Source organism: Aotus nancymaae, unplaced genomic scaffold (assembly GCF_030222135.1).
Source record: "Aotus nancymaae isolate 86718 unplaced genomic scaffold, 86718_ANA_hifiasm-v0.15.2.pri h1tg000029l, whole genome shotgun sequence".
NCBI classification, from domain to species: Eukaryota; Metazoa; Chordata; class Mammalia; order Primates; family Aotidae; genus Aotus; species Aotus nancymaae.
The window spans coordinates 53070472-53083620 of NW_026988442.1; the positions used below are offsets into that span (position 1 = coordinate 53070472).

At 36.1% G+C, this 13149-nt stretch overlaps 1 protein-coding gene across 22 annotated transcripts in view; it reads left to right on the forward strand.

The window, feature by feature from the left end:
* Nucleotides 1–10433, forward strand: part of BAZ2B (bromodomain adjacent to zinc finger domain 2B) — a 432545-nt gene extending 422112 nt beyond the window's left edge. For 11 of the 22 annotated variants that reach the window (XM_064382695.1, XM_064382705.1, XM_064382698.1 and 8 more), the window contains 4 exons: nt 62–327; nt 1020–1163; nt 5596–5740; nt 10162–10432. In XM_064382695.1, the coding sequence (XP_064238765.1) occupies nt 62–327; nt 1020–1163; nt 5596–5740; nt 10162–10254 (648 nt within the window). In that variant the 3' untranslated portion in view covers nt 10255–10432. Of the gene's footprint in view, nt 1–61; nt 328–1019; nt 1164–5595; nt 7045–10161 lie in introns of those variants that run through there. The other 11 variants (XM_064382702.1, XM_064382708.1, XM_064382703.1 and 8 more) reach the window with 3 other exon arrangements.
* The last annotated feature ends 2716 nt before the right edge of the window (nt 10434–13149 follow it).

The following is a 13149-nucleotide window of genomic DNA, read 5'->3' on the forward strand; positions in this document are numbered from 1 at the left end:
TAATAGAAGGTCTGTAGACAGTCACTTTCTTATACTTCATTTACTTTTTTTTAAATTAAAGGCAAGTGGTCAAACTGTAAAAATCAAAAAACTTCATGTCAAAGGAAAAAAGACTAATGAGTCAAAGAAAGGCAAGAAGGTAACTTTAACAGGCGATACTGAAGATGAAGACTCTGCATCTACAAGTAGTTCTCTAAAAAGAGGAAACAAAGACCTCAAGAAAAGAAAAATGGAGGAAAACACTTCTATTAACTTGTCAAAACAGGAAAGTTTTTCTTCAGTTAAGAAACCTAAAAGAGATGACTCCAAGGACCTAGCTCTTTGCAGGTATTATTTCCATTTTCATGCACTCTATATTTGTAACATCCCATTTTATTTGTTTAAAAACCTTTTACCATATTAAAGCTTCCTTTCTGATAATTTGTGCAAATAAAAAATGTAAAGCATAAGTGTTAAGAAAATGTATGAGTACAGTAAATGTATTCCTTTGTCTTTTAATGTTAATTTGCATTGAGTTTTTATTTGAAAGATTATAATTGGGCCTGGCACAGTGGCTCACGCCTAAAATCCCAGCACTTTGAGAAACTGAGACGGGCAGGTCACCTGAAGTCAGAAGTTCAAGACCAGCCTGGCCAACATGGTGAAACCCTGTCTCTACTAAAAATACAAGCATTAGCTGGGCGTAGTGGTGCACGTCTATAATCCCAGCTACTTGAGAGGCTGAGGCAGGAGAATCACTTGAACCTGGGAGGCTAAGCTTGTATTGAGCCAGGATGGTGCCACTGTAGTCCAGCCTGGGCAATAGAGCAAACCTTTGTCTCTGTCTCTGTCTCTCTCTCTCTTTCTCTCTCTCTCTCTCTCTCTCTATATATATATATATATATACACACACATACACACAGATATATATATGTGTATGTATATATATAATATACATATATAATAACTGAAATTTTTTTAAATTAGAAAATAGACAATTGTAAAGTATGGATACTGATTTCAAACATTATTTTCTTTAGTATGATTCTGACTGAAATGGAAACTCATGAGGATGCATGGCCTTTTCTACTTCCTGTAAACTTGAAACTTGTTCCTGGTTATAAGAAAGTTATTAAGAAGCCTATGGATTTTTCCACAATTAGAGAGAAACTAAGTAGTGGACAGTAAGTAAATCATTTCAGTTTACTAAATATTTATTGAATCCCTGATACGTGCTGGGCATATTCGTAGTGAGCCAAAGTTATTTTAATTAACCATAAGATATAGGCCCTGCCTTTCAGGCGGGTGTGTGTATGTGTATTTGGCTAGAGTAGAATAGTATAGAAGAGAAACCAACTTAAATTATTTTAAGAAATTAAAAACCAGTGTAATAGGCTGGGCGCGGTGGCTCACGCCTGTAATCCTAGCACTTTGGGAGGCCGAGGTGGGTGGATCACCTGAGGTCAGGAGTTCAAGACCAGCCTGGCCATCATGGTGAAACCCCATCTTAAAAAAAAAAAAAAAAAAATCAGTGTAATAAACCTGCTTTTGACATTGAAAGAGCACCACAAACCCAGGCTGAAGGTAAGGAAAAGTATCTGGAAAGCCTCCCAAAGGAAGTAATATATAAGCCAGAACTTGTATTCTGCATCCATGGCATGACCACACCTCATGTGGATTTAACAAAAATTGACTCAAATATTGTTAGATGACCATAATGCAGAAATAGAAAATCTTTGGAAGTTTTACATATTAAGAGCTTTAATGTAGTTATTGGAGAATACCAAAATTCCATTTATTAATGTAGAGAGAAAACTATTATTTCCTCCTCTCTACCATATTCTCTTTGCAATCCTATTCCAAGAATAAAGTTACTTACTTTGGGAGGCTTTCCTGATACTCATGCAACGTGTATCTTAATTATATTGTTATTATTCAGTGTATTATTTAGATCTTCCTGTACATTCTTTTGGTGAAAATAACTGGAGTCTGTGTACTCTATATTTAATTTAGAAGAGTTAAATAGAACTTATAATGATCAGTGTCCCTCACATATATCAAGTGATTTACTAGATTAACCAGATGACTAATTTATTTCTTTGGAGGATGAAATAACAGTCCTCCAAAGGTTTATGTCTGTTTTGTTTTATTATTTTCTTAATTACAGAAGGGACCTCCCTAAATTCAGGAAGCATTTAAAACCATTAAAATGATTGATTGGTACTGATTGGTTCCAATATGCAAATGATGTGATCAAGATATGGACTAGTTCTTTCCTTATTCTATCAAAATAATTCATTGTCTAGATGGATGGCACAGTGAAATTTGTAATTAACATGGCCGAGACGAAGAATTACACGTGAAGACTTTACTAGTATTTAAATTAACTCTTGATTTTAACTTCCATGATCTTCCAATTCCTGGATACAGGATTAACATAAACCTCAAAACTCCTAAAACAAATAGGCTTAGAAATAAATATAACAAAAAATGCTACAAAATCATATGGGCCAGGCGAGGTGGCTCACACCTGTAATCCCAGCACTTTGGGAGGCCAGAGGCAGACGGATCAGGAGTTTGAGACCAACCTGGCCAATATGGTGAAATCTCTTCTCTACTAAAAGGACAAAAATTAGCTGGGCATGGGCGCATGCCTTTAGTCCCAGCTACTCAGGAGGTTGAGGCACGAGAATCACTTGAACCCATAGGTGGAGGTTGCAGTGAGCCAAGATCACGCCACTGCACTCCAGCCTGGGCAACAGAGTAAGACTGTATCTCAGAAAAAAAAAAAAAAAAAAAGCTACAAAATGAGAGCTCCTTTGGAAAATGAGTTCGAGTGAATGTAGGAAGTCATAGGGAAAGAGGAAGAGAGATGGAAACAGTGTAATCCTGTTTGTGGTGCCAGCTGTGTGGGAAGCAAAATTCAATGGATTCAAGCTCCTCAAACTCTCCAGTTGGAGTTGATTAAACCCAAATTAATGAGGTAGAACCAAAACTCACAAACCACATTTAAAATTTTTAAACTAGAAATGTTTAGAATAGAGGGAGTGGCCTACTTTAATGAATCTTTCTGAGTTCCGTTAGCCGCTCATCCCCTAAAGGAAGGACACACATATGAGTTGTATACTTTTTTCAGCTAGAATCTCACCTAGAATTCTCTCCTGGATTCCACTCTCCCTAAGGTTAATCATTAATCTTTTCTTAGGGTAAGGAACAATCTAAAGAGAAGTAGTTCTTAAAGTAACTTTAAAATATTTTATAAAAATCATTCCTGCCGGGCGAGGTGGCTCACGCCTATAATCCCAGCACTTTGGGAGGCTGAGGCGGGTGGATCACGAGGTCAAGAGATCGAGATCATCCTGGTCAACAAGGTGAAACCCCGTCTCTACTAAAAAATACAAAAATTAGCTGGACATGGTGGTGCACGCCTGTAGTCCCAGCTACTCAGGAGGCTGAGGCAGGAGAATCGCTTGAACCCAGGAGGCGGAGGTTGCAGTGAGCCGAGATTGCGCCATTGCACTCCAGCCTGGGTAACAAGAGCAAAACTCTGTCTCAAAAAAAAAAAAAATCATTCCTACACATACTGTATGATTCCATTTGTATGAAGTATCCCGAATAGATAAATTCATAGGGACAGATAGAAGATTGGTGGTTGCCAGGTGCTGGGAAGAGGGAGGAATGGGAAATAACTGCTCAATGGGTATGATGTTTCCTTTCAGGGTGATGGCAGTGTTTTGAAGACAGAAGTGACGATAATACCATGTTGTGACTTAAATGCCACTGAATTGTCCACCTTAATATGGTTAATTTTATGTGAATTTCTTCACCTCAATAAAAATAAGCAAATAATTCCTAGGAAAATGGATGAGGTTACATGTGAGCATATTACACATACAGAAATAATTCTTTCATTTACACAGAAGAAAGGAGTGAAAGGTCATATAAGATATTTCGCCAAAAATATAGAATTCCACTTTGACAAGCTTTCACAGCACCAGTGCATCGTGGGGTATTTCTTTTTTTTTTTAATTTTTATTTAAATTTTTGTGGATACATAGTAGATGTATATATTTATGGGCTGTACAAGATACAGGCCTGCAATGCATAATAATCACATCATGGAAAATTAAGTATTTATCACTTCAAGCACTTATCCTTTGTGTTACGCATAATCCAATTATGCTCTTTTAATTTAAAGTGTGTACAGTTAAATTATTATTGACTACAGTCCCCTAGTTGTGCTATCACATACTAGATCTTATTCATTCCTTCTGTTTTTTTTGTGCCCATTAACCATCTCACCTCCTCACAGCCCTTCCCAACCTCTGGTACCCATCCTTCTACTCTGTTTCCAAGAGTTTAGTTGTTTTGATTTTTAGATCCCATAAATAAGTAAGAACATGTGATGTTTGTCTTTCTATGCCTGGCTGATTTCACTTAACATAATGACCTCCCCACATTGTTTCAAATAACAAAATCTCATTCTTTTTTTATGGCTGAATAGTGCTCCATTGTGTATAAGTACCACATTTTCTTTATCCATTCATCCATTGATGGACACTTAGGTTGCTTCCAAATCTTGGCTATTTGAACAGTGCTGCAACAAACACAGGAGTGCAGATATCTCTTTAATATGCTGATCTCCTTTCTTTTGGGTATATACCCAGCAGTGGGATTGCTGGATCACATGGTAGCTCTGTTTTTAGTTTTTTGAGGAACCTACAAACTGTTCTCCATAGTGGTTGTACTAATTTACACTCATGGGATATTTTTAATGGTTACATTATTTTAGTATCCAGCTTGTCATAGGTTAGAGTTAATTTAAAATTTGAATTTCTAAAAGCTGTTTTTTAAAATTTATTGAGTTGGCTTGAAATGACCATTCCTTTCTTACTAATAAGCTTAGGCAAATTCATTCACCTTTCTTTTCTCTTTTCTGTTTTTCTACAGAGAAAGAGAATTGGGTTTATCTCACCAGAAAAGCGTGGAAACCACACTGCTTCTTGTTGAAAGACAGACCCTCATAATGTTACCTCTAGTGCAGAGATAGCGTATGCTTTGTTTGCTTATATGGGTTCATCATACTCCAATTCTTGGGCAAAAGAGCATATATAAGAGAAGATAAGAGAAATAGGAAATGGGGAATTCCATATATAAAAGCTACAGAACAAGTGTTAATTTTTGTCACTGCATAGGAAGCATTTACATGATTTCTACTGCAGCTGAGCATTTTTGAATACAGATAATAGGATCCTACAAGTGATACATTTGGTCAGAGAACTTAATAAATTAGTCAAGTGGGATAGGTCCTGTGACAGAATTGTGTGACACAGGTCAAACAGGAGATGGGATATGGGGAAATGCCAGTTGAAATACGTTTTGATCTTTAGAGAAATATGTTTTTCCATTTAACCTGTTCTTTAAATCCAATATGTTCCAGAACATACAAAAATTTTTAAATGTTCCATCTATAAGAGGGTATCATATTTTTATATCAGTTTAAATGCAGTTATCCTAATCATTTTTTTTTCAGTTTTACCCTTTGTTAACTCTTCATTTTTTTACAAAACAAAGCCACTGTATGCAAGTAAGTACTAATTATGTGTTTTCTTTCAGGTATCCAAACCTTGAAACCTTTGCTCTAGATGTCAGGCTTGTTTTTGACAACTGTGAAACATTTAATGAAGATGATTCTGATATAGGCAGAGCTGGCCATAATATGAGGAAGTATTTTGAAAAAAAGTGGACAGATACTTTCAAAGTGAGCTGAAGTTATAATAATCTCTTTATTTTTTTTCTTTTAAACAAGGACAAATGAGACCAGCAATGTGAACTGTATTTACATAAATGTGCAAGGCACATACATAATGACTTTCTTTTTCCTTAAGATAAGTGTAAAAAAAAGTATCAGAAGAATGATACCATTTTTAAAGGCTTCACTCCTACAACAACCAAGGCCCTTGGTTATTGGTTTGTGTGATTTATCAGCTAATTTAGGTAGAACAGGGAAGCACACCCAAAGAATTTTCAAAGGAAAGGGTGTTATAGTGCAATAGCAATTAAAATATATCAAATCGCACTGAATACTCAACACCAGAGCTCTAATATGGGAAATGGTTCTCCTTTCCCTCTCAATAAATATCTATTTTTCATTTTTTTACTTTGTAGTTTATTTTTTAGTGAATGTATTTAATTTTATGAATTATTTATGATTAAACCACATCCAGAATCTTCGTTTTCTGTGAAAAGGAAGAACTAGAAAATTGCTTTAAATCTTGAAAATACATCAAGGAATGTTTTAAAATATAAAACAAAGCCAAGTTAAACTGTTTACACTGATGTGCTATAAAAGCACCAAAAAGAAACTTTACTGTAGAGTTACTAGTACCTTTATATATATATGTTGCTGCATCACTTGTGTAGTTAAATTGTATTTCGAAACAGTGAAAAAATTGACATGTATATACTGTTCATTCTTGTTTATATTAAGTCTTGTTTTAAATATGTATTATGTGTATATATTGTTTGCAGACATTATTGTTCATGCCTTAGAGGATTGTAGCATTTTATTTTCGTCTGAAGGTAATGATAGCTATACAGTCTGTACAGTAATTATCCTCTACCAACACTGTGGCGTCTCCTTAATCTTGGTAGTGCCTGCCTTTGAAACAGGGTGTAGGGGATATTAGTTTTCCATTTTTCTATTTTGTTACATAATTTTAAGCCACCAGGGCCTAAATTAAAGTATAATCATTTGTATCCACGTGGAATAAAATTGTGACAATTTCCTACGCACACAGTATTTTTTCATAGAAACATTTCCCTCCCATTTGCCTTGCCTCAGAAATAAATTTAAAAGACATTTGTAACCACTGTGTTTTATCTACTGTGTGTTGTGGTGGCCTGTTGGAGGCAAATAGATCAGACTTTTTTTTGTACCTATGTAAGAGTACTTGAAGTTTTATTTAAAATAAAATGTTGTGAAAAAGGTAGCATTCTTTTTTTTAGGAGTGTTATTTTTCACTATGTGTGGCACGGATACAATAAAATACTTTTACAAACTTATTTTTTAGTTTTTCTTAATGTAACTGAAAATATATTCTTTTTTAAAAAGCCAGTTAATTTAAATTTGATTTTTACAGAGACCTAAAGGAGGAACAGTGTGTAGAGTATGGTTCACAGAGCACTGGGGTGGGTGGAAGAGGATGAGTTTCAGTCAAGTGGCCAAACTTCTGTAGCCTCTGAGCCTCACTGGTCTGTAAACTTCTCTGGACTTGGTCTTCTTTCTTCTTTCACATTTTCAAGATGAAAATATTAGAATACATTAGATCTTGTTCTGGTATGAAAAATGTTTCTATGGCTAGCCAAATAACCCAACTGTCAAGAAGAAAAACTGATATGTAAATTAGTCTAATAAGACATGTATTTCTCCAAGCATTCAAGAAATAACAATTTGCTGCCCTGCTGAGCTCTGCCGGACTCCGGAGAATCACTGTTGTACAAGCCAGGCCCGGCCTTCATGGAGCTTATAGCCCCTTGAAGTGGGCCTTAGATACTATCCACTGCTTTTTATCATGAAGAGAGAATAGAAATGTTTTGAAAAAAAAATTTTTTTTAACTTCACAAAGCTTCAAAGCCAGAGTATTTTCAGTATCTCGATTGTTTGTGAATACTTATATGAAAAACAGCTGTTACTATGTAAATGTATCCGTTTCTGTTAACCAAATATTGCAGTGATGCCTTAATGGGGCTGGTGCTTGAGCAAAAATGCCTTGTAGAGCAGGGAAGAAGGTGGCACTGTGAATAACATGTCTGGTTTTTGTGTTTCTAGAACTGCCTAGTGCTCCATGGGGATTCTTCATGAGGAGAATCCATGGGGATACTTCATGAGGTTTTTTTTTGTTTTTTTTTTTTTTGCCTTGGAGATTATATATGCCTATGTTAATTTATATTAGACAGTACATAAGTGGCTTGATAATAACTTGTCTAGTGTCTGAAGGGCTCATAAATGAGAAAATACTTAAGCACACATACACAAAATTTTTTGAAAGTGATAATTTACTTTTTTTAAATAGGAAAAAAAAGGAAAGCTTGGTAAATATTGGCTCCTTTGGATTGGTGTCTTCATTGTTACTCAGCAGAGGTAGCTGTTAAAACCTTAGTGGGCGTGATCCCACAGGGCTGCAGTTGGAGTAGGTGACGGTGGTTCCTATACATCATGGATCACTTGTTATATAAGTGACTCGTGCACTCCCAGTGCCCTAGGTTGGGCTTATTCTCAATAAAACCAGTATCATTGTTCTCCTCAAATTAAAAAAAAAATTATCCTAACTCTCTGATGTCACATAGTTGCAAGTATATATAACATATTTTCATTAAGATAATGTAGGCTTTCACCTGAACCTCCTTCATTTTAGTCCTAAATGCTCTGTAAATTATTTAAAAACTGGCCTACTTTCAAGTTTAGATTTAGATTATCACTCAAGTGGTGACCAACCAAGGATAACCAGACAATCCACTACTGCTGAACACAGAAAATCATCATCAGTTTGAAACAATATGTGGACAGTAAATTAATATTTGAGTTGTTAACCATAGTGAAAATTATACAGGTGAAAATGTGTCTATACATACACCTAAAACTCAAAAGAAATAAATTAACCATAAATGCAAGGTGATCCTTTTCTTGTTCCAGCCCCAAAATAAAATTTGTCACAAGCACTAGTTTTAATCTAAATTATGAAGGATCTAATCTGTCTTTGGTACCTTAATGTACCCCTCCATGCTCCTTCTCTTTTCCAACCCCTCAATCCCCATATTCTTTAAGGAAATTCAAAATTATGTTCCTTTAGCTTTATCCGATTAGACACATCCTCAACAAAGAAACCTACTATCAGACATTTACTCTTAATTATAAATTTAATTTATGAGCTACCTCTTTCAAGATTATTTACATTTTAAATATCTCCATTTGAGAAATGAAAGAGATTTGTGTTTTGCTAAAATGATCTTATTTCAACAAGGAAAATAAGGGAAGTATTTTATTTTATCTTATTTCATTTTATTTTATTTTTATTTTTGAGTCAGAGTCTTGCTCAGTCACCTAGGCTGGAGTGGGGTGGTGTGATCGTGGCTCACTGCAATCTCTGCCTCCCAGGTTCAAGCGATTCTTGTGCCTCAGACTCCCAAGTAGCTGGGACTACAGGCATGTGCTACCACACCTGGCTAATTTTTGTGCTTTTAGTAGAGATGAGGGTTTCACTATATTGGCCGGGCTGTTCTAAAACTCCTGATTTCAGATGATCTGCCTGCCTTAGCCTCCCAAAGTGCTGGGATTACAGACATGAGCCACTAAAAATTTTTTTCCACAGGGATGTGACTTTAAAAAATAGGGAAATGAATAGAATCTTATCTGCTAGAATCTTGCTTCAACAAGGTCTCTTAGACTTGCTTTGGCCACATTACAACTCTACCAAAAAAAGGAATTTTTTTTTTTAAACTTCAACTAATTGAGGTAATTAATTCCTTTCTTCAATTCATGGCACACTCTTTACATTATTCTTGCAAAGTCCCTCTTTGTTACTTTTTTTGTTTTATTCTTTCGTTGGTCTCCACTTTCCCCCATATACAACCACTTAAAATATGCCTTTCCAGTCGACCCTTTATGTATTTATTTAGCAATATGTTTCTTTATATAATATGAAAAATACATATGTACACACAGTGGTTTTTAGACATATGAATTGCATTATGCTATAAATTCTACTGTTTTTAAATTCTGTTTCTGTTTCTTTTGAGTAAAAAAAAAGTGTAACTCTAGTTGATTGGTTTAGATTGCTATAAGGTATTCCATCAGAGGCATACACCACATTTTACTTACAAATTTCTCTAGAAATGACAACCTAGGTTGCCTGCAACTCATTGTCACTGCAAATAATACTGCAGTGATTGTTTTAATACATAGACTTGTGTATGGAATCCAGTTTCCAAGATGGCCCCAAATGATCCTTGCCTTCTAGTATTCATGCCCTTGTATAATCCCTTTCCACATTGTATTGGGCTAATCTTTGTGACCAACATAATATGGCATAGTGATAGCTTGTGAATTCCCAGACTAAGCCATAAAATAACACTGCTGCTTCCGCCTTGTTCTCTTGGATTACTTGTTCTCTGCAAAACCAGCCACTATGTAATGAGGACACTCTAGCAGCCCAGCCCTGTGGAGCAGCCAATAGCTACCACCAGCTTACCAGCCCGTTGACTGAGGCACCTTAGAAGTGGATCCTTCAGCCCAAGTTAAACATTCGGATGACCGGAGCCCCAGCCAACATCTCGACTGAAATTTCATGATCGACCCTGAGCCAGAACCACCCAGCTAAGCCACTCCTGACTTCTTGACCCATAGAAGCTATGAGATAATAAATGCTTATTGTTGGTTTAAACCACTCTGTTTTGAGTAATTTGTTATACGGCAATTGATAATTAATATCCTGAGGTAAGTGTTTCTCTAGGATCTACACAGGGGACAATGCCCAGTTGTTAGGTCTGTACTTGCTTAACTTGCTGTGATATTGCCATGCTGCTCTCCAGACAACTGCACCAGGTTAGCCTCCTACCAGCAGTGGAAAAGGGCTCTTTCTCCCTACTGCCCAATCAGTTCTCAATGTTTGGGTTATTTTTTCCTAACAATTTATTACAGATTTTGAATTTTGAAAAGTATCAAAATATCTATGCAATAAATAGACACTTCAGTTGCCTATTTGGGAAGACTAAGGTCATCTTTCTCATCTGTATATAATATCCCTGCAGCAAATGTGTATTGTTTACTTTTTAAACATGTAAGAAATCTTTTACAACCAAGTATGGTCAATTTAGCTAGTAGATATAACAAGTGAACTTACTAAATAATGTCATTTAAGGATGAAAATTGATATGACATTACATAATGATTGAGATGTAGGTTAATTTCACATAAATGATTTCACTTAGGTTAGATAGCTTTTTATTGTATATGTATTTTACATACAAAATATCTATGCAATAAATAGACACTTCACTTGCCTATTCAGTAGCAGTCTTGGTCTTGTCTTTTAGATGCTGGTTGACCATACGATTCAGGGGGTGAATCTTTGTTAGTAAGCCTACCATAGTAACTCCATTCCTCTTGAGAGTGATTGCTTAATGAAGACATGTGATAGAATTCTAGGTAGTGACAAGAGAGCAAGTCTGCTGGGAGACTTCTGGAGAAGTGTCCAGTGGAGAACTTGTGTCCTAAAGTGACATATTCTCTTGTCTTTGGAAATGGTTGTCAGAGACCATGATGCTTGGAGCTTCTGCAGCCATTATTCAACTATGCAGAGAGAATATGAAAGTAACTCTGAGGAGAAGGGTGAGTACAGGAGGGGGAAAGAAAGGACTTGGGTTCTTTATAACATGAGTCATCAACTTAACCTTGGAACTGCTACTACATCTGAACACTGCTAGGTGAGAGAATATATTTATTGTGTAAGCCATTTTGATGTGAATCTTTTCTTTCAGATGGAAATACCTTGATAGAGCCAGGGCTACTGCTTCATAGCTATTCAGACTACATGCTGTACAACTCAGAGTGCTTCATTTATGTAGATCAGGGAACAGCTCATTTCACAGGTAAGAAAGCTAATATCAATACTACTAATACTCATTGCCACCCAACTTAGTAAACTTGAGTTAGGACTTAAACATTTGTTTTTGGCCTTCAGAAACAAGCATTCCTCAGAACATGTTATGACTGATTTTCTTGATAACTGTAAATATTTGTTGAATGCATTTTTTCCACAAAATATTCCATAACTGATCTGAGCACTGGTAGCATTACAGAATGATAATATTGAGATGTTTATTAATTTTTATTTTTTTTTTTTTTGAGATAAGGTCTTGCTGTTGCTCAGGCTTGAGTGTAGTAGTGCAACCATGGCTCACTGCAGCCTCAATTCCTGGACTCAAGCAGTCTTCCCCTCAGCCTTCTGAGTAGCTGGGACCACAGGCCCATGCCACCACAACTGGCTAATTTTTTTTTTATTAGAAATGGGGTCTTGCCATGTTACCCAGGCTGGTCTTGAACTCCTGGGCTCAAGCAATCCTCCCACTTCGTCCTCCCAAAGTAGCAGGATTATAGGCATGAGCCACTGTGCCCAGCCAAGATATTTATTCTTAAAAGATTAATGCATATTAGTTTATTTAGAAACAGTTACATTGCTTTGGAATGAAAATATAAAAAAAAAATGAAAGCTAATTTTGCTTCTGTACATGAGGAAGAAACTAGGTCTAACTTTAACCCTCCTACTGTAATCAATCAGGCAACTGGACAAAATATATGAAACAAATGTGTTCAGACATTGTATTATAGGGGCAGTATAAGACTCTTTAATTCCTAAAATAAGTGTAACAAATGAAGCTGGTCTTGTGTTTTCCCTGGCTTCTGCTGAAGGCATTTTCTGGACTTTAGCGGAAGACGTATATTCTGAATAGAGCACAGAAATCACACTGAGTTGAGGAGACAGGTCAAAGTTTAGGAAGGCTGAGGTTGCTGGTGTTTCCAGGTTATAATACCAGAGAAGAGAGAGCTACACAGAAACAGCTCCAGAAATCAAGTCTGCCCTGAGACATTTGATAAATACTAACCTGCACGTGAATAGGATGGAACTCTCCAAGGCCAGGCAAAAAATGACCAGGGATCTATAAGTCAGACAATCCCCAGAGCTCACACAGGGCTGGGAGACATTTGAGTTCTGACCAGTCAAAGTAGAGAAACTTCATAGATGAACTCCCAGGAAATTCAGTAGAGACACCAAAAGAGTCACACCTTAAGAGTAGGGCTAAACTAGCTCTGGAGAAAAGGCTACTATACTCTTCCCCTAACAAAGTTTGCAAACAAGCCTCAAAAGGATCAAAATGATCTGCAAGTAACTTAACTGCCTACTAGAACAAAGTCCAATATTCTTTGGAGAAGACAACAAAATTCATCACTCAACAATGTAAAATATGTTTACCATTCAATCAAAAATTACTATACCTAGACATGAAATGAAGGAAAACATGACCTATAACCAGGAGAAAAATCAGTCAAGAGAAACAGACCCAGAAATGACAAGCATGATGGAATTAAGAGGAAAGGATTTTAATAGATTA